The sequence below is a fragment of the Chelmon rostratus genome, chromosome 10 (genome assembly GCF_017976325.1).
Source record: "Chelmon rostratus isolate fCheRos1 chromosome 10, fCheRos1.pri, whole genome shotgun sequence".
Classification (NCBI taxonomy): Eukaryota; Metazoa; Chordata; class Actinopteri; order Chaetodontiformes; family Chaetodontidae; genus Chelmon; species Chelmon rostratus.
The window spans coordinates 13,536,614-13,557,344 of record NC_055667.1 but is presented as its reverse complement, the minus strand read 5'-3'; the positions used below and the strand labels follow the sequence as shown (position 1 = coordinate 13,557,344).

The following is a 20,731-nucleotide window of genomic DNA, read 5'->3' as shown; positions in this document are numbered from 1 at the left end:
AAAAGCCAACAAGTCTGCTGTTTCTCTGGAAAACCCTGCACACCCTCCCAGTCTGGACACTCACCACCAGGTTACCGATGACCATGACCATCATGAAGACAATGAGGCACATGGCCTGGCCTGCCACCTCCATGCAGTCCCACATGGTCTCGATCCACTCGCCGCACAGCACCCGGAAGACGATCAGGAAGGAGTGGAAGAAGTCATTCATGTGCCAGCGGGGAAGCTCACAGTCAGCAGCGATTTTACACACACAGTCTTTGTAGCTCTTGCCAAACAGCTGCATGCCCACCACAGCAAAGATGAAGACGATGATGGCCAGCACCAGAGTCAGATTCCCCAAGGCTCCCACAGAGTTACCGATGATCTTGATCAGCATGTTGAGGGTTGGCCATGACTTGGCCAGCTTAAACACTCGCAGCTGAAGTGAGGTGGGTGGAAAGAGTAGGATGGATATGATTCAGTCATAACATTTTAGCTGTGCTAACTTGCTGCTTTGCTTCAGTGAAGTAAAAACTGTATAAACATACAGGCATGTTGTAGCACAAGCACATACAATGACTAAACTTTGAGCTACAAAATGCACATTTTCTAAATGGTAGGATGCTAAACTCCACGTGCTATCTCTATTTTCATTTCTGTTAGAGAGGAGCTAAAATGAGAATTTACCAATCGGAATGACCGTAGGACAGACAGGCCTTCGACATCAGCCAGAGCCAGCTCCACTAAACTCAGCGTCACAATGAAACCATCAAAACAGTTCCAGGCCTCCTGGAAGTAGTAATATGGATCCATAGCCACCAGCTTGAAGAGCATCTCCCCTGCAAAGATCCCCGTGAACACCTGGCAGATAGGAAAGAGAACAGATTTGAACAAATGGATTTGGCTCAACACCATGTTTCACAGAACACATGAGAACGTGAAGCATGATGAGTGAGAAAATTTGTGATATTTGTTCTGACCCATCTGACTTGTGCATTAAAGAAAGATGCATAACATTATATTACCCTTATGATACATGCATGTTAATGAATTACTGGTAGGATGAATCCAATTATTTAAAGAGGCAGCACATCTAGTTACATCTACACATCACATCTAAGCACATCTAGCTAGTAAGTTAGTGTACGTGTGTGTTTGTGTGTGTGTGTGTGTGTGTGTGTGTGTGTGTGCGCACCAGCTACTCTGTAGTCAGTAAGGGTAAAATGGCACTCTGTGGCCTCGTAACAGCTCTAATAAATTACTGAGGGTTCTCCTCAATCAAAGAACTCATGTAATGAATAATTGCACAACATACAGCACATGTAAGGTTTGCGAGTCTGTGTTTGTGTCTGTGTGTGTGTATCTGCGTGTAAGACAGTGACTCATATTGAATCAAGGTGACCTAGAAATATCCACCTGTACCACCCCTTGATCTTTTCTGGTAAATTATTCTGGAGCAGCAGTGGTAAATAACACATCTCTGTGCTCTTTCAATTGTAAATTAGTACCTGTCCATTTTCATGTACACAAACAAACACACACACACACACACACACACACACACACACAGTGAGCGGTTCTTCATTGCAATAGATAAACTAGATGTAACGCAGAAAAGTAAAACAACAATCAGAGTGCAGGATTTACTCGGTTTCCTTAAAAATGCTAATAGTGAGATTGGCCAGGTTGAATTATCCAAGCCATGATTCAGGCACCATTTTAGAGCAGCTCATCGATCAGGCTCCATGAAATATTAATGCAGGCCTCCCACCAGTCAGCCAACCAGCAGAGAGGCACGCTGGTCCCACTGAAGCAAACAGCAGCTTCACTTAACCAGAGGAGAGACAGAGAGATGGAAGGGGAAGACAGCGAGCATGTGTGTGTGTGTGTGTGCGAACAAATGAGAATAGCATGGATACAAGAAAGCAGCAGGGGAGGGGTGGTTGAGAATGTTGTTTTTTTTCCCTTTCAACTCTGGATCTGTAATGAAAGGGCTGCCAATTACAGTCCCAAAAATAACACCTCTCTATGAGCTGCAAAGAAGAGGCAGAGGAGACTTTTAATCAGACAAAAATAAAAGAACAAAAAGGTTGCCACTCACCAGATTGCCTACAGACAGCATGTCTTCAAAGTCGGGAGTCATTGGGTAGTGCTCCATGGCCATGAAGAGGGTGTTGAGGACGATACAGATGGTGATGGCTAAATCCACGAAGGGATCCATGACAATCAGGTTTACAATCTCCTTGATCTTAATCCACATGGGGGAGCACTCCCAGATCAGGAATGTGTTAGAAAACTTATACCAGCATGGTGGACACTTGCGCTGAGACTCCTCCAGTTCTGAAGACATAGCGCGGATCACACATCAAAATCAAACATACTTGCATGCTTGAGCATACCGCATGCAATGGTATCAAATGATAGACAAAAATTGTATGCATTGTATGTATCTGGTACTGTTGGATATGCAAAGCAGATAAGCAGGAAATTCATGTCAAACTAATCAACCAATGAGAGCAGCCCTAGTTAAAGAATAATGAGAGAGCAGGTTAAATAGCTGGGTTAAAGTGGCAGTACCCTCCACTAGTGTGTTGGTAATGACGCTCATGACACTGTTGGCCCGCTCTTTCCGCCCAAAGGAGGTATTGAGCTGGTCCACAGACACCATCAGGGAGCCCGACAGCTTCTTCTTCACCTCAACCTCAGTAGTTGGCTGTCAGGAGGAGAGGAAGAATCAAGCACCCATGGAGAGGACATGAACACCATCCCACATCACCACCGGTGGCCGGCGGAGGGAAGTGCACAACAGCATTGGTAGGAAAAAGTAGTTGAGGGTCAGATTTTTGGGGTGGGGGCAGGGCATCTTTCATTCTTTTCTATCTCAATGCTGGTTTCAAGGAAGATGTGTGTATGCTGTAAATGCATGCAGGTCTCAGCCAAAGTGGGAGCAGTGGTCTAAAGCTACTTGACCTAATTGTGTTTGAATGTAATTAGCTCATCCCGATTAAATAATAAATGGATTGTGAGATATAGTGCAAGGAGAACTGCTTCTGCATGAATGCATTTTCAGTCCTGTCATGCAATAATGGAGGCTTTGCTGCCATTGCAATATAATCATTAGGTTACTTTACAAAATGTCTCCCAAATCTGGCCATTTTAATGTTACTTCCAAATTGATGCTATTGTATCTTCCTACTTTGAAACCATACAACTTATATTGCAACCACCAAGTCAAGAGCATTGTAAAGAGATCATATGGAGGCAGGTAGTTCAGATCCATCCAGTTGTCATGCATGAGCATGCTCAAAGTCAAAGAGAAGGAGAGGAAATTACAGACACCATAGCCATTGTTCTACTTGTCTATGTCATGCTTGTTTTAGTCTAGGGTTTAAATCTACCATGCTAACTAGAATGAGACACAACTAATTCACTAATGTTGACCAGGGAGAGTTTGGAAAACAGAGAAAGGTAAAGACAGACAAGGACAGCAGCCCTCCTTTTATTCTTAAATGATATCATTAAGGCCTGACAGGATGGTGTGTGTTACTTGTATATCTGCTTTGGGATATTAACAGTGTATTAGGGAAGCAGATAGAAGTGTCTGTGGCTCTATAGTGCTGGTCCCCTCTGTGTCCTCCGCCTCCTACTGTAGATCTACCCACACAGGCTAGCAGAGGACCTGGATGCCTGGAGGAGGAACACATCAACACACTGGAGCACATTAACTCATCATTATATGCCGTTTGTTAACAGAAACTGTGTTTTATTACTAGTGTGTGTTAAACAGGAACTTGATGACATCCCACACATGAAGTTGTGTATTAAATATTAATCAGGATTCGATAAATAGGCCATAATTTTATGGGCCAGTGGGGATGCAGAGGGATAATAGAGAAAGGTCTGTTTGATTAGTGCCTGTATGATAGTGTGAGTATGATGCAAGTATGAATAAAAAATTTGATATGAACATTCAAACATTGACATTCATCGTTCAAATCAAACAACAAAATTGCCTGGAAGTCACTGATAGACCCAGTTCCACTAACCTATCTTGGCTATAGTATATTCATTATAAAATGTTTTTATTTCTCCATCCTTTGCCTACTGTCGGAGGGCAGCATACACTGCAGGGGCTGGGGGAGGGGAGGCGCGAGCGCTTAGCCAAGAGATACATACGGACTTGCAAAGATGACAGAGTAGAGGATAGAGAGCGAGAAAGAAAAGGAACGGACGATAGGGGGGCCATGCCTAGATAGGTCTACTCATTGACTTCCTTACACTGTCGTCAGTAGCTGCCTTATCTATTTTCACCTCAGGCAGAAGGCGTCCGCCGGGCCCAGGGCCGATGAGCGACACCACGCCATTGCAATCCACCGTGCTGTTCCTCTTCCCGTGGAAGCCACTGTAGCTGCTCCGCCGATAAGGGCTGAACAGGGAGCCCCGACGCTCCTCGCACTCCTCCACAGTGCTGTGTTCGTCATCTGCAAATTCGTTCTCCGAGCCCACGTCCTTGCTACGGCCCTTGAAACTGAAGATGCTGCTCTTGCTGTTGTGCCGGGACAGGAAAGGCGAGCCGGGTATACTGAGGAGGGACTGGAGGTAGAGGAAGCATGAGGAGAGGAGAGGTGACATTTGTGTGACTGATGTAGTCCAAGGTTTTTCCGAATTACAATTGATTGCACCATCACTTATATGCTGTTTGTCATCAGTTCCAGAGGTCATGATGAAAGGCAACATCTGTGGGGTGTGGGAAATTTAATGCAACCAGGATGCTTTTCCCTGAGGAGGCATATCCTGCTGGAGCAGTCATGTGACTTAATAAACAAGATGGAAATACATAATTAGGTCAGTGATATTCAGTACTGTCAAGGTCACACACACACTTACAGGACAGCAACACAGGCAGCTGAAACAACATGGAGAGGTACATGAGTCATGACAACATCCATCTGCTGCAAGTATTGATCCGAATATTATTATAGCTGCAGCCATAGTATGCTAGCTCTACTGAAATCACCTTTTTGACAACAAATATCTGCCTGTGCAGATGGTGAATGTAAAGTGAAAAGCCTCTGCCAGTGAGAGCCAGTGGTGCCCAAGTGAGGCCTAAACAAAGCTGCAGGATTGCTCCCTTTGAAACATTCATGTAATCGCTGTAAATAATTCAGGACCTGGATGTGTGTTTCTATATCTTTGCCCACTATATGCTTCACTGTAGAGCTCATGCAACACCACACAGTACAGCAGCACTCTCAATCTGAAATATCACTCACCTGACAGCCACATTATTCAATGACATCTATACTGGACTTGTAAATGGACTGTATTTATATAGTGCTTTTCTAGTCTTACTGACCACTCAAAGCGCTTTTACAGCACGAGCCAGCATTCACCCATTAGCACACTGGTGGCAAGATGCCACCTGCTCATCATGAGCATTAACACACTCACACGCAGTCATGCAGTGCAGATGGCACAGCATTGGGAACAGTTTGGGGTTTAATATCTTGCCCAAGGCCCAGGGATCGAACCACCAATGATAAGTGGACGGCTGCTCTACCACTAAGCCACAGCTGCCCCTCTATCAATAGAGATAAAAACCTTCTCTACACTCTGTGGTTCTGATGTTATGGTCTTGTTTGGACTCTTTGTTGTTTGACACTAAAAATTATCACTGAGTCTCAAAAAGCTTAAAGGGACAGTTTATTCAAATTATTGAAAAAAATACCCTCTAGTGGTATCTGGACATGCAGATAGTTTCACTTTTATATGCAGAGGTTTGTTCTGTGAGATTTCTGCCAAACAAAATTTCATATGCGGTGCTCAAAGCATTCAACACACACGATGACAAAGTAATGTATGTATTTCCAATGTTCTGGTGACTCAGGATGCTCCATAAACCTCGCTGTTTATACAGACAGATTTCCTCACCTGGTTCATAATGGAAGACTTTCGACCCAGGCGATTATCAGGGAAACGGAAGCGGCTCCTCTTGCTGCCGTCGTCCGACTCTGACTTGACAAACTTCTCACTGTCGCCTTTCTCCTTCTCCTGCTCTTTCTGCCGCCACTTCTTTTTACGATTACGCCGCTCTTTGGCGCTCTTGGAGCTGAGCTTTGACATCTCAGAGGAACTGCAAGACAAACGCCCTCCTCCATCGTCCTCCACTGCGTCCTCTGAAACTGTGCCTGCAGAGGTTGCCATGGCAGCAGCCTGTACAGAAGTAAACACATGAATAAAGTGAGAACCATAATGTGACATGACTCGGGGATAATTTCTTGCTCCGTCCTCCAGAGGGCTGACCTGGGCATCTTCCTGCTGTTTCTTGAGCTGCTCCAGCATGGCCTTGAATTCCTCCTCCTTCTGCTGGGCCTCTTCCATGGTGGCCTGATTCTGCTCCTCGTAGGCCATGGCCACCACAGCCAAGATCAGATTCACCAAGTAGAACGAACCCACAAAGATCACCAACACAAAGAAGATCATGTAGGTCTTCCCTGCAGCCCTCAAAGTCTGTTGGGAGGCAGCAGAGGTGGGGGGAAGAGAGGATGGGGTGAGGGAACAGCCTCTCAAGACATCTGATACATAATCTCAAGCCCCGAGTCAAGCTAAGTGTCGACCTCACTGCAATGACTCATCACAAATTGGCCTGATTGTGTATTTCTGGGTGCAAAAATCAACTCAACTTCCTCTGGACAGCAGATTCAAAGACAGCTTTCAGAACTACATTTAAAATGTCTGTTTCTGGTATGAGTACTAACATGCAGATATTAGCTCTACTATCATCTCATACTATGATGAACTGATATACAACTCTTCTTGGTCTGCACAGGAATAATCTCACATCCTGTGCTCATTAAGGTTCTCATTAAGACCAAGGTGGTGTTATTCATTGCGGAGAGGCATTGATGTGCATTTTGACCTACTTTACCTTGCACACGATACCAGCCAGTGTGCAGTCAAACTATTTCTACAGATTGGGACGCTATCTCCAGTGGAGATGGGAAGTAAGGTGAGCTGCAGTGGCATGGCGGCCTAATCTTTATTCTAAAGATACAGCACACAATGGCTGTGAGCGCCTGCAGTTGGGAGGTGTATTTGAAAGATGGGAACAAAAATAGAGGTATGAGCTGGAATGCTCCCATCAGGTCTCATCTCCCTCATTGGCCATACCGTAATCCTGAGCTGTTAATATTTCATACTTCCTTCCTTCCACTCGGCCTCCTCATGTGGAGGCAGGAGTGTCTCCACAGGCTGGAACAGGCTGACAGACAAGACAGACGCGGCCTGGCTACAGTAAGCAGATGAGAACAGCTCAGCTTGTATCAGAGCAGTCTGTTCTGCAGGGGAACCCAAGTCTCACAGGATAGCCGCTACTCTCTTTAATGTCCTTTTTGGTTTGGGGTTTAACGTACAGCGTGCATTAAACGATGACAGATCAACACAGATGACCTATCTATAATTTTTCAACATGTTGCTCTATGCTACGATGCTGATGACTAGGCAACAATCAGATTTTTCATTATTGATTAATCTGTATGTTTTTGACTTATCAATTAAAAATTTAGTCTCTAAAATGTCAATAGTGAAAAATACCCAACACAACTACTGAGCACCCAATATTACTTCTTCAAATAGCTTCAAATAGCTTGAATGGAATGTCTAAGAATAGTGGGTGTTTTTTAGGCTGTGTGATTAAGGTTGAATGGACCCAAACTCTAAATCTCAAATATTTTGAATTTACATTGATACAAAACAGAGAAAAACTGCTCATTTTAATATTTGAGGAGGTGGAACTAGCAAATATTTTGCATCTTTGCTAAAACTATAACTTATTCTAATTTATTTTCTACTAATCAATTCATTTCAGTGCCACTCTGCAGTTTCACAGTTTATAGGCAGGTATTTGACAAATTGTATGTGTTGTATTTGTTATATGCCTCCAGTGAAACAAGCTCAACTCATTGACACATCAGCTTTACCAGCATGTAAAGGTTCTCCCAGAAGTCCTGTGTCATGAGTCGGAAGAGAGCCAGGAAGGCCCAGCCGAAGCTGTCAAAGCTGGTGTAGCCGTAGTTTGGATTCCTCCCAGCTTTCATGCATGTGTAGCCCTCCGGGCAGCGGCTGAGGGGTGGAGAAAGAGAAAGACAGAGAGAGAGAGCAGGGCACCCGGCCCGAAAATGACTCAGCACTATTTACTTTTAATGTAATCTGACTTCAGGCAGATAGACGAGCTACAGCAGGTCTTGGTAGGATCAGCAGCTTTCGGAGGAGGGCAGAGAAGGCAACTCACCCAGAGTCGGAGCTGTTCCCACAGAGAAGAGCATCCAGCTGGCCAGGCAGGAAGTAGAAATTGGCTGAAGATAAAACAAACAGCTATAATGAGTCATTTCACTCACATTCTGTCGCAGATACAGTTGTTTATTCTGCAACGGTCTGTAAATCCGTTCAGACCAATTTCTGACTTCAGTTTGCGCATGCATTTTCAATTTAGCGCAGTTAATTTCAAACCAGTTCTTTTTGTCTATCCAGTGCCAAAGTGACATGTTGTTTTGTCGTTCCAGCATATGGGCTGACTCATACTCCTAGATCGCTGCCAGCTCACCGTTGGTGACGCCGTGTCTTTACTTACTGTCGTTCATGATGTACTCATCCCAGTCAAAGCCCTTGCTGCCGTTGGCCAGGTGGCTCTCTGTGATGTTGATTGGCCAAATCACGCACTTGTGGCGCAGGTTGCCCATGAAGAGCTGGAGGCCGATGAGGGCAAAGACGCTCAGGCAGAAGACGGTCAGGATCATCACATCTGAAAGCTTCTTCACAGACTGGATCAGGGCGCCCACAATGGTCTTCAGACCTGGGGGGTAGCCACGCACAAACCACGCAGGTGATACAGGAGATGTTGATGCCCCAGGCACAAATTTTTGAAGTGTCTATTTCTGATTAAAATTATCCTTTATAACTACGACTACTGCTAATATGCTAATCCTTTTTAGGGATCTATCAAAGGAAAAAATCCAGCTTTGACTGGTTCTAGTGGCTATAGTGTACTGCTATCATATTAACTTTAATTAAGTTATTTAAGGAAATATGCTTTCATTAAATCAGTGAAATACGAATGTAATAATACACCAAAATGCTAATATGTGATATTGCGATGACTTCCTGTACGGAACATCCCAACAGAGGGGGGAATTTATTTAATTTGAATGAATTAAAGCTTTTGAATTAAAAAAAATTTTTTAGATATAGGTAGTAATACATTTTGGACAAAACTGACAGATTACATACATAACATCTCTAGAAACAAAACAAACAGGAAATATTTAGGAGCCTTCCCACTCTTCAGATTTATCCAGACAGAAAACATTGTGACCCAAATCAAATCAAAAATAAAAATGGCTGGCTTTTTAACAGAGAAATATTCTTTTTAATTGCCAATTATTGATAAAGTGAAAAAGAGGGGGAAGACTGTAGAAAAGTGAGAGGAAATCCATAAGGAATAGAGCACAGCAGCACAACGAGGGGCCATGAGAAGGACAGAGGCACAGGCAAGGGGCTGGAAACCGCATGCAGGTCATTTAAACTCCAAGGCTGAACGGAGCAATTCAATGCCAGTGCCAGTGTGGGCACTTTCTTGAACTGTCTTGTATAAGGTATCATTCGGAAAGCACTGACTCCCCACACCGTGACCCTGCAGTCTGTCTCATCCACACCTTCACTAAAGACACAATCGGTTTACCTTCAGGACATCCACCGGCAGCTTTCACGTGGGTCCACGAGGAATTCAAATGGAAGCAGGATGACCCACACCCCCCTTTCTGCTTGTTCTCTACACAGAAGTACAGTGGGCTATACCAGCTCTACACACTGGATCCTCTGGTAAAATCATTTTTAAATTTAGGCTCACACATTTAGACAGTCTCAATAAAAGCTCCATTAGCTTGGCAGAGTCAATTAAGAAAAACAAAGAGCCATTCTTCAGATATTATCATAACAACTTTTTTTATCAAGAAGTACCCAACAAGATCTCATGGAGCCAATTACATTAACAAAGTATTTTAACTTATCAATTTTAGTAGGATATTATATTAGAATACTATCATAACCTGTTTAAATCTTTTGAAATCATGCCCTCCAATGCACATGAAATACTGTTAGCTGGGCTAAAACTACGCTGGCAAAATTGTCTTCACTCCAGTGCTACCGGCCTTGATGAATTATCATTAAAGGAACATTTTGATATTTTGGGAAATATGCTAAATCACTTTTTCTATCAGAGAGTAAGATGAGAAGGTCGATACCACTGTCATGTCTTAAATATAAAACTACACTAAGCAGCCAGTTAGCTTAGCACAAAGACTAGAAACAGGGGGAATCAGCTAGCCTAGCTTTGTCCAAAGATACAAAATTGATTAGAGAATTTTGGGTGGGGAGGTGGGTTTTGTTAGCTTAGGACAGAGCCGTCTGTCAGCTGCCAGAAAGCAAACAGGCATATTTCCCAAAATGCCAAACTGTTCTTTTAAATCAAAACATGATTCCTTTTCATTTGCACTTAAGGGATTTCCTTGATCATATTTCCAAACGAATGGGTTGTTTAAAAAAGCCATCCACAGTGGTTCTTTTGAGTAAGCACGACATCTGTTGTACATCCTCTATCAATAGATAGATAGATGTGAGGTCAGTGTCACTCAAAAAAGGTCAAGAGGTCATTCAACCATCCCATCTGCATCCCCAGCCTCTACAATGTAAGCACACCGTTTCTTTTTCTGTGTGGTATATCATTCAAGTAGATCGTAAAAAAAAAAGAGAGAGAGAGAAAAAAAATCAATCAAACTAAAAAACAAAAGAGGGCAAATCAAACTTTCAATGCCATTTGTCAGCCAAGCTCTTGGTAGGCTAATATTGTAAAAGCAAGTGACTGAAAAGCATCATGCAGCATAAGAGATATGTTCACAAACTAGGCTTGGCAGTCTTCATGCATAAATAATTGGTGTATTCTGTGGGATCTCTCTAAGAGCTATGCCTTTTCTGGTATGAACTTCAACATGAAAAAGGTTTGTTTCTGATTCCAAAGATATGGAATTCTCTCTGTCCAATTCAGTTACTAACTAGTGCTACAAAATTAGTGATCTTTGAATTTCACTTGCACTTTAATTTTAGTAATAAATTGACTTCTGGTAAATTTTGAGAAGCTATGATCTGTACTTAACTGATAAATACAATGCATAATGATCTGATTTTTTTTCTATAATGAGAATATTCTATCAACAATTTCCTTTGCTACAGAACAGGGTATTTACATATGCCAAAAGCTGGTGAGAGAGGAGTGGGTTAAAGCTATTTCTGAAGAGAAACACAGCTGCCTTGGAAACGAGCCTCATAATGAGAGTGCTACTGGGGCAGAAGAGAGTGCAGACACTTTAGAGGGCCCTAGAGGAGACTGCAAAGCCTATCAAAAATGTATTAGTACCATTTTTGATAATTTTGGAGGAAAAATAAATCAAAAAATGGTTGTCTCCAATTCTTTTGTTGTTGCTTAAATCATAATTGTAATCATAATAATAGTGAGTAGAAAAGAAAGGGTGAGAGGATCAGCCTTAGTGTTTAAACTGAGTCTCACCTGGAATGACAGAGATAGTTTTCAATGCTCGGAGAACTCTGAATGTTCTCAGCGCAGATACATTGCCCAGGTCCACAAACTCTGTTATATATCTGAAATAGGGGAAGGATCACACACAGAACAAACACGATGACAAAACCACACACGCCAAGAGCACAACACCACCGAACCAGGAGGAAACGACGCCACTCACAGAGCCTGTCCACTGAGGAGAAGGGTGGAAGGTAAAAGGAAAGAAAGACACACACACCTAACACCGACCCCGCCCCACCGTCCCCCGCCCCATCCTGTCTTACCTGGAATTACAGAAATAGTTTTCAATGCCCTCAACACCCTGAACGTGCGCAGAGCTGAGACATTGCCTAGGTTTACAAACTCTGTTATATACCTGCAGGATCAAACCACAGTTACAACAGCTTGTTATTTACATGGAGATATGAGATGAAAAGTTAAATTCACACACAGACGAGCTACGTGACAGCTCTACAAACAATGAAGATGTATTTTGCATGGTGCTGGTCATTTCTGGGTATGTATTTGCTCATGTAAAGGCAGTATAAAGCACTGGGTGGCACGTTGTCAATGGAGGAATACTGGGCCTTAAACTGAAGACTCCGGCAGATTGAGAGAGAAAAGGTGAATGAGGGGGTGAGTTAGATGACAGGAGGAAGATAAATCGGATGAAAGGGACTGAGGTGTGGGTGTTGTCAGGGAGGCCGCAGAGTGTCGGATGGAAACCTTCACTTCCCAAAGAGACAGAGCAGAGAAGTCTCAGCTCAATGGAGGAAACACAGAAGATGGGTTATCAGACAGAAAGAAAGAAAAACTTAAGAAAAAAAGATGAACAATCATCTATAGCAGCAACAGCTCACTCTCTAAAACCACCCTCTTTAACAAACCAACGTGGCAATATTTGTGCACATGATTTCATTTCATCATTCACTGACAGTCTGAGTTAGGAGAACAATACTTACGCCATCGAAATGACCATGAAATCCAGCCAGTTCCATGGATCTCTAAGGAATGTAAACCCGTCTATACAGAATCCTCGCGCTGTGATTTTTACAAGAGACTCAAATGTATAAATTCCCGTGAAGGTGTACCTGAAAGAAAAATGTGTTGACAGAATCAGTTCAGAAGGCTGGATCAAAGCTCACTCATATCTACATTTCTGCACCCTTGTTAGCCGCTGAAACACCCAGGAAGTGACAAAGTGGAGTGTAGGGCACAGGAATGATAAAGTCAGATAAATTGTTATATATATTGTGAAGTGTTTTAGGAGTTAGCAGCTGTTTGCTAGCCCCAGCTTGTGCCTTAGAGTCTCCAGCCATGCTAGCAACTCTGCCAGATGTATTTAGTCACAGCGTTGCTTTGGGCTAAATGCTAACATCAGAATGCTAACATTCTCACAGTGACAATGTTAACACCAAGTAGTTTAGCGTATTCGCATTTAGTTCAGCGTGCAAGCAACATTTGCTTATTAGCACTTGAGCAGTTGAGGCTAATAGAAATGTCCTTCGTTTTGCTGTCACAACTTATTTACTGTGATGGCAATACAAAGGCACAACCCTTGGCTAGCAGTTAGCATGCATTTACGCTATTGAGTGAATATATTAAATGTGTACTTACTCTACTTGTTTTGACCACTCGGGAGGATCACTAAAGGTCATGAATATACAGTTGGTCAAAATAGTACACATAATGATCATGCTGAAAAGAGTGAGGAGTGGGTTAAGGAAAATATGGATCAGAGACACTCACAAACATCACAAACCTCATCAGCCTCATTGAAAATATTCAACATAGCAGTTAAAAATGCACAGTTCCCATAGTATGCATCTAATGTGATTTCTGTGGTCTGGTCAACATGTCATAAAATCTACTCATAGCACTTAACAGGAGGTGGCTATGTGTGCTCCCTACCACAAAGGCCATTATTTTACCCATGAAATATTTAAATGGTATATATTTAGTGGAAATACAATGGCATGGCCAAAACAATGGTGCGTTTCAAAGCTGCATAGGTTTTAGGTCAGCGAGGTCTGCACAAAGGAAGCGAGGAAAACCACAGAATTAGCTTTAAAGGCAGCCAGAGTTCAGTAATAGCTGTGGCTTCTGGCTAAGAATGGGAGGAAATTGGGTAAATGTAGGGACAGAGCAATAATCAATATTGATGTGTTCATTGTTCAGAGTAGTTTTAGTTGCTGTTACCAGTATTGCTGTATGACAAAGGGGAAAAGGCCTACGCTGCACACTGCAAACAAGTATACATTTATCATGGTGGAAGGTGGAGAAAGCAAATATGCTGTTAATATAACTTTTTTTTGACAAACTTGTCACCACATTATTACATCTTTGGCTGCAAAAATGGCTGCTTTAAGGAGTTTTTTTTCATAATTAAGGCATGATTACATTTTTTTAAATATTTTTATATAATTTCAGTATTTAATCAATTACCATGATGTCAGATTTAATTAAGTATGATTATCAAGTAAGTACCCGTATTCAAAGATATTATATTTTTCCAGTTCTACTCCTGTGTCCCTGTTTTACTTGTTTTGTTATCTCTTGATCTATGTCCAATATACAGAATGTTAAAAGAATATATCATTGGAGTATCCTTTTATTAAAATCCCTCTCTTTTCCCTCTGCCAGTCTCTCTATCCAGTCAAGCATCATTTGGGACAAATAGCTGCACATCACATAAAACCGTACTTGACCATTAGCTTGTAGGTCATATTGCCAGCAGAACAAAATCACAGGAGGAGGCTTGAGGCTAAATTAGCTGCTACTAGCATAACACATCCAAATCTCCAATTCATCTGTCAGCATTCATGCAACAAGGAAAAGTTGAATTTTAGAAGAAGTTGTTTCAATTGCTGAAATTGTTGAGTCTGACATAATAGGAATACTATAGGAAACTCAGTGAAGTACTCATTTAGACTCGGGTCTGTGTATTGTAGCCTCTCTTGGGTTTGCTGGTTGTTGGTAAAATATAATAAAGCTGTAGCCAGTGGACAGTTGCTGGATGGGTTCGAGTATCAGAAAGGGATCAGTTTCAATGTCATTTTCCCCATGTGGTAACTCATTAAGGAGATTTGAACTACTTTATGGAAATACTGCTTTGGTCTGCCACAGCTTGTTGTCTAAATCCGATGTCTTGAGTTTTATTTGACGTCTCTCTACACAAACAGAGGTACAACCTTCAGTCTGGGTGCTGAGATGGATGATGCAGCATTAAACCATATGAGGCTTATTTAAGAGGTCCAGCCTGGCTTACTGTTAAGGATGACTCATCATTTGTGCTAGCCTTCCCTGACAATGACAAAATGGCTACTGCAAGCGATTCCATTTATAAAAAATCATCATTTTCTGAAATCTGACATGCTATTAGTTGCCACTGTAACATACCAATTGTCTGTATCCTCTCCTGTGGTTAAAGTGACAGGAAACATCAATAGCAGTATGAGCAGAAAGACAGAACATATCATCATGAATAATACACATGGACAGGAAACCCTTTTGTCTCTGCTGTGAAGACACCATTTCAAAGGATATGAATGTATCAAAATTTTAATAGCTACTCGCCTAACCGGATTAAGAGGACTTATGAAGTACAAGGCAGGTGTGGCACTAAAACGGAAGATTGTCTTCCCTTTATTTAGCACTATAAATGTCTGTGGAGAGAAGAAACAGAGAGAGACAGACAGAAAGAGAGAATTAATCAGTTTACAATCAGATTAAAACACACGTATTATTTCAGCACATGCACTATAGATCATTGAAAGCATTTACCAAAAGCAAATGAACTGTCATTCACTGCATACATACAGTACATCTCATTATACATAAATCATATATATTTAGATAAAATATAAAAGATAATATGTGCATTTGGTCAGAAAGGAGTGAGTTGTGCGTTTTCTGTCATATAAGGTGAATGGCAACACATTTGGAACACGGTGGAAATGGCTGCCAGGATGTTTCTGATGTTGGCATGTTGTCCCACTCACTGAGTGCCGTCCTGCACATCGTTTCAAGGGAAGGAAACGAGAAAAACTGAGAGGGGTGGGCAATCCTCTTCCTGTGGATAACCTCATAATTGTTTAAATAAAATATGGCGATTTGCATGAAACTTTAATGAGACACTGTGCATTTGCACAAGTGATATGGGCCCTTGTGCTTTTAACAAGGCACCCCTCACTACATTAAGCCCTGCAGAGCCACTGGCTCAGTGCTGAAGCCTGGAGACAGTGGAGTCAGAGGGGAGGAAGACGAGGAGGAGGAAGAATGGTAGGGGAGACGTTCAGTAAGGGAGCTCATGGTGTCACATGACTGCATGTAATGTGTGCACTTGCAACCGAAATGAGATGCATGTGTAAAATGTTGTTAACACGAAACATAAACATCTCGAGGAGGAACATGGAACCGAAACGAGGAGCGTTTCTGCCGGGAGGACGAGACACAGTTCTGTCACATGACTTCCCTGATATTAATTTGACTGAGATCTGCAGACAACTGAGGCCAGCACAGTTAAATATGATTAGATAATCTTACTCTCTACTTACTATTATAGGTCAGAGCAGCAGCCTCTCTCCTGAGTGTTAATACTCTCATACATATACTGTAAACATTCCCGGTCAGCACTATGGTCAGCCATAATGACACACATGGAAACAGCCCAGCTGCTGGTAGCATGATATTTCTGTTAAATGCAACCATCGCACACATACATTGTGTGCATATGCATGACTGACACACATAAACTAATGCACAAGCACACACATGAACTGAATGTGCACACAATCCAGCATGTGCAAAGCTCAAAAATGAACAACCAAGGCTGTCATCCACAGGCGTACACACACACACACGTATGACTGCTATATATGTAGAGAGTCTTTTTTTTGTAACGCATGACTAAACTTCTGCAAAGCTACTGAAAATTTCATAATCCAGAGCTGAGCAAAGAGGAGAGCAGGGGAGAGGAAAGGCAGAGAACAGGGGAGATGGAGAGCGAGAGAAGCAGGCAGGCAGGCAGCAACTGTGGCAGCAGCAGGCTGAGGAGAAGCAGGGCGGAGGGAGCCAGAGCGAGGGAGCTGGGCAGAAGACGGAGGAGAGGAGCAGGGGAGGGGGGATGGGCGGGAGACAGAGGGAGAGAGAGAGAGAGAGAGCGGCTTCAACACAGAAGCTCGAGCCATCAGGCAGGGCTGCAGCATCTGCATCCGTGGGGGCAGCAGCAGCCATTCAAAGAGCCCCCTTCTGTCAACCCTTGTGGTAAATGGTAAATGGACTGCGATTTATGGGTCCTTTAGCCAGAGAGCCTCACAATCACACGCACGCATTGATACAGCGATGGTGTAGGGCCCAGCTGCCACGCTAGATGCTAACCGTCATGCCTTTTCCCAGTTACTGCCATTTTACTTGCAAAAGGAAAATCTGTCACCTTTGTGCGAGAGAAGATGATTTTCTATGAATGTGCAAATGGTCTGGAGACATGCTGACATGCTTCATTACATCAATTTCTGTCACGTCTGTGATTTTTGAGATGAGATCACTGCAAATATTAAGTTTTAATCCACACAAAGGAGGACAGATGAGCAGATGTTGCCTATTCTCTGATACACGTACACAGGTGTGGTGGCGGAAAGCATTTATGTTCCTAATAGGGCAGATTTTATTACATATACTAACATATTAGAACATCGTGAGAAGCTCTGTCCTTTCTGTGAAAAATAGCTCATTTTTTGCACCTTCAGGTCTTCCCCAGTAGAGCACATTTCAGTGAGCCCGGTTGCAGCCAGAAGGAGAGCAAGTATGCTCATGCATCCTTGCACATGTCGTCCATTTCGTCCCTGTCCTCACTTCCTCTCTCCCTCCCTCCCCTCTACCTCTCTTTCCCCTCTCCTTGAAAATGATCTGTTTCACTGGCCTTGTACATTGACACCGAGCTTGACGTGGCCTGGCTCGGCTCAGCGTGTCACAGCCCTGCTCCAGCCGTCAGCTAAGCAGGGAGGGCTGGATGCTGCGTCATCGCCCAGCCAGCCTGCCAGCACTCTGTCTCAGCTATGACACTATCTAAAAGAGCCACAACTCAAAATTTGTGATTAAGAAGATGACCTGCTGTCCTTTACGGTTATTTCTCCACAACCCTCCCCCTCCTCACCTCCTCCCTGTGAGGAATGTATCCAGAACCGGCCTGCTGCCACGCAGTGACAAAGACGTACAGAGCAACGTTCTCTCATCAAGGTCACCACCTGATCTGACGTCACTCCTGCTAGAGCTGCCGGATCCAAAGCAGCATCGGCTCCCTTTGGCATTAGAAGGAGACTAGATCGAGGGCCATAATTAGATTTGCCTGAAGCTGAGAGCTGACAGGGGTGCCGGTAGAGGCAGGCACAGAGACGGGAAGCAGAACACAAGAAGCACAAAGAACCTTGCCCAACTTGTAAACGTTTGTGACAGTAATGCATGGACTGTGTGTGGACACAAAGTGAGTGAATCCATCAACAGTCCCACGTATCGTTGGACATGTTTGCCACGTGTCATCCGAATCGTGTCTCCTCCTTGTGCACCGGACTGGTGTGTTACATAACAGTCAGCGTGCACTGTGTAAAGACAGCGAGGTACGAGACAGACGGAGAGACAGGAACGTGGAGAGAGATACTGTGCACCTAAACGCACACATAATATCCTAGAAAATCTGTTCAGATAATGATGATGACTACACAGGTTGTCATCAGCTTGTCTTTTTCAGGTAGGACTTGCTATATTTGAAGGTATAAAAGTGCAGAAGCGTTTAAAAGAATTTGTGATTGGAGGAGACCATTTTGAATAAAAATGCCAATTTTGTTACATAATTCTTTGTTAAAAATAGACAACAAACGGCGTTACCATGGTAGAAGATTTTAGCCTCAGTGCTGCTCAGTCCTGTTAATAAACACAGCAGCATTCAGCTGACCTCAGTACACTCTGCATCTCTATCAATGCTTAAGTAAAGACGGCCATTTTATGATAAACTATTCCTGCTTCTTTTTAAAGTAACAAACAGGTTGACACAATAAAACACTTGTCTCAGACCACAGGAGCTCCACAGCGCACAGATGGCTCAGGGTTTTCCAAAATGGCATCAAATTTCAAAGAAGTTTTTAACTTTCCTGAGTCTTCATTTCACTCTCTCTCAATATCTGGGACTAACAGCTTTTATGTCTTTTATTACTTTTATTCAGAGGCTAACTAGTCCAACAAGAGCAGGACACAGTCATCTGAAATAGATAGTCTGCTTTAAGAGTTTTGGTTGACAGGTACACATGATGGGGACATTTAAAGACTCTCAAGGTCACCCTGCCGTCCTCACGCTGAGCATCAGACATGACAGAAACCCCAGAGAGACACGTGTCTCTTCTAAGACATCCAGAGTCCTCTCCAGCCTGCTGCTGCTGCCTTTCTCTCCTGCCACAGATTAATTTTTGAACAATTAGAAAAGTCTGTCATGTGGAACAACAGTCTTTCAACAGTTACTGCTTCTGACCTTTTCCCCAAAGCCCTGCGAGCACATCGGAGATATGGCAACGGCCCACTCAACAGCTCGAGAGCTCAACTCTCACACTCCCCAAAGGTCTTCGAGGAGGAAAACATAATTACATTCTGCAACCTAATCATGGAATTAAAATAACTGTAAACACGGCACACCTGGAAGCCAACCATCACGAACCACACAGCGTCTCTGCTTTGTCTGCGCACATTCCAGCCGTAATGTGTGACTCATCTTGACATCATGAGGCAACTCATCCACTGAACATTATGTGCAATATTAATATGCATGTTTGGGTTTGGCTGACATACCGGAACACCTGTCTGTCTAGGCAGTAAAGGTGGTGTATATGATGATCAATTCAGGGGGGAAAAATCACCAAACCCACTTGTCAGGGCTGTTGCAGTCATATTTAAATCACAATCACCTTGAGCTTAAAATGTTCTACATAATGTGCTCGTTACTCATGAAGATGCCATAGAATCTTTCTGCTTGAAACAAATAAGTACCAGTAATGCTACAGAAATCCGAATCTCAAAAAATGCACCACAACTAACATGGCAATCAAAATCAAAGGGTTTGAAACAGGTTACAATCGCAGAACAGGCAGCTGAGTTGTGATGTGATGCAAGGTAATCATATTGTGACTGCTTCAGAGTACAGTCATTATCTGAGACTTAGGACACCTGAGGTAGAGGGACAAATACCATTCATAAATAGGACTGGGTATCGTTTGAAGTTTAGTCCCACCAGTGCCAGTAAAGTACGTTTCGTGACATATACCCAATGCTTACATTGGTATAAACACATTTTTTCAGAGAACAAAAAAAGCCAAAATTTAATGTTGTCCAAACACAAGCTGCCGTACAAGAACTGGCAACATTTTTTAATGAAATCAGGCGCTGTCTGATTAAAGAATAAGCAAACAAGACTTTGAATCTGACCAGAGACTTGATGCCAGCTGCTGATACTAGACACATTTTGGATGGTACCAAAAGGTACTGAGGTTTGATACCCAGCTCTAGTCAGAAACATCCTTTGGCTCAAACAACTCTATTAAATTAGAGATGATAACATTATTATGTATGTGTGTGTGCGCGGGCATCTTTGTACTCACTTTCTGAGAATTCAGGTAGTATGGGTCCAGGTCCTCCAGTGGTACCGCCACCATTCCCTTAGGGATGTCCCCGTAGATGTAGGGCAGACTCTTCCCAGCCTCCAGGTCGCTGTTGGGCTTGGGCTTGTTCTCGTCATCATCGTCGCGGTAGCTGCTGTCCTGCTTGGGTGGCTTCTTGTTCTTCTCCTCATTGATGCGCTGCTCAAGGGTCGCCAAAGATTCCAAAGTAAACTTCTTGAAGCTATCAGGTCCTGGCGGTAGAAGGGGTGCAGCCATGTTTTCATCCTGCAGCTACTTGGTCTTTAGGTTTGTACCATCCACAGTAGTAGCTCTGCAGGAGGAGCAAGCAAGGAAGAATGGTCAACAAAACTTCAACAGTACTTTTTTTCTAAAGACCTTCCATCTGGCATGTTGAGCAAGTGAACGCCATCTGTTCTTTGTTAAAAAAAATATCATTTTCTGCTGTAAAATGTAACTTTTC

General features: G+C 43.0%; 1 protein-coding gene across 4 annotated transcripts in view; it reads right to left on the bottom strand.

The window, feature by feature from the left end:
- scn8aa (sodium channel, voltage gated, type VIII, alpha subunit a) overlaps window positions 1–20,526 on the bottom strand; it is a 35,613-nt gene extending 15,087 nt beyond the window's left edge. For 2 of the 4 annotated variants that reach the window (XM_041945049.1, XM_041945051.1), the window contains exons 1-15: window positions 20,251–20,526; window positions 15,158–15,276; window positions 13,229–13,318; window positions 12,574–12,702; window positions 11,896–11,987; window positions 8,612–8,833; window positions 8,273–8,336; window positions 7,962–8,103; window positions 6,286–6,492; window positions 5,914–6,195; window positions 4,294–4,575; window positions 2,560–2,695; window positions 2,084–2,322; window positions 670–843; window positions 65–421 (exon numbers count right to left, since the gene is read on the bottom strand). In XM_041945049.1, coding sequence (XP_041800983.1) covers window positions 65–421; window positions 670–843; window positions 2,084–2,322; window positions 2,560–2,695; window positions 4,294–4,575; window positions 5,914–6,195; window positions 6,286–6,492; window positions 7,962–8,103; window positions 8,273–8,336; window positions 8,612–8,833; window positions 11,896–11,987; window positions 12,574–12,702; window positions 13,229–13,318; window positions 15,158–15,276; window positions 20,251–20,526 — 2,811 coding nt within the window. Of the gene's footprint in view, window positions 1–64; window positions 422–669; window positions 844–2,083; window positions 2,323–2,559; window positions 2,696–4,293; window positions 4,576–5,913; window positions 6,196–6,285; window positions 6,493–7,961; window positions 8,104–8,272; window positions 8,337–8,611; window positions 8,834–11,599; window positions 11,692–11,895; window positions 11,988–12,573; window positions 12,703–13,228; window positions 13,319–15,157; window positions 15,277–20,250 lie in introns of all 4 variants that reach the window. The other 2 variants (XM_041945048.1, XM_041945050.1) reach the window with 1 other exon arrangement.
- Between the last annotated feature and the right edge of the window lie 205 nt (window positions 20,527–20,731).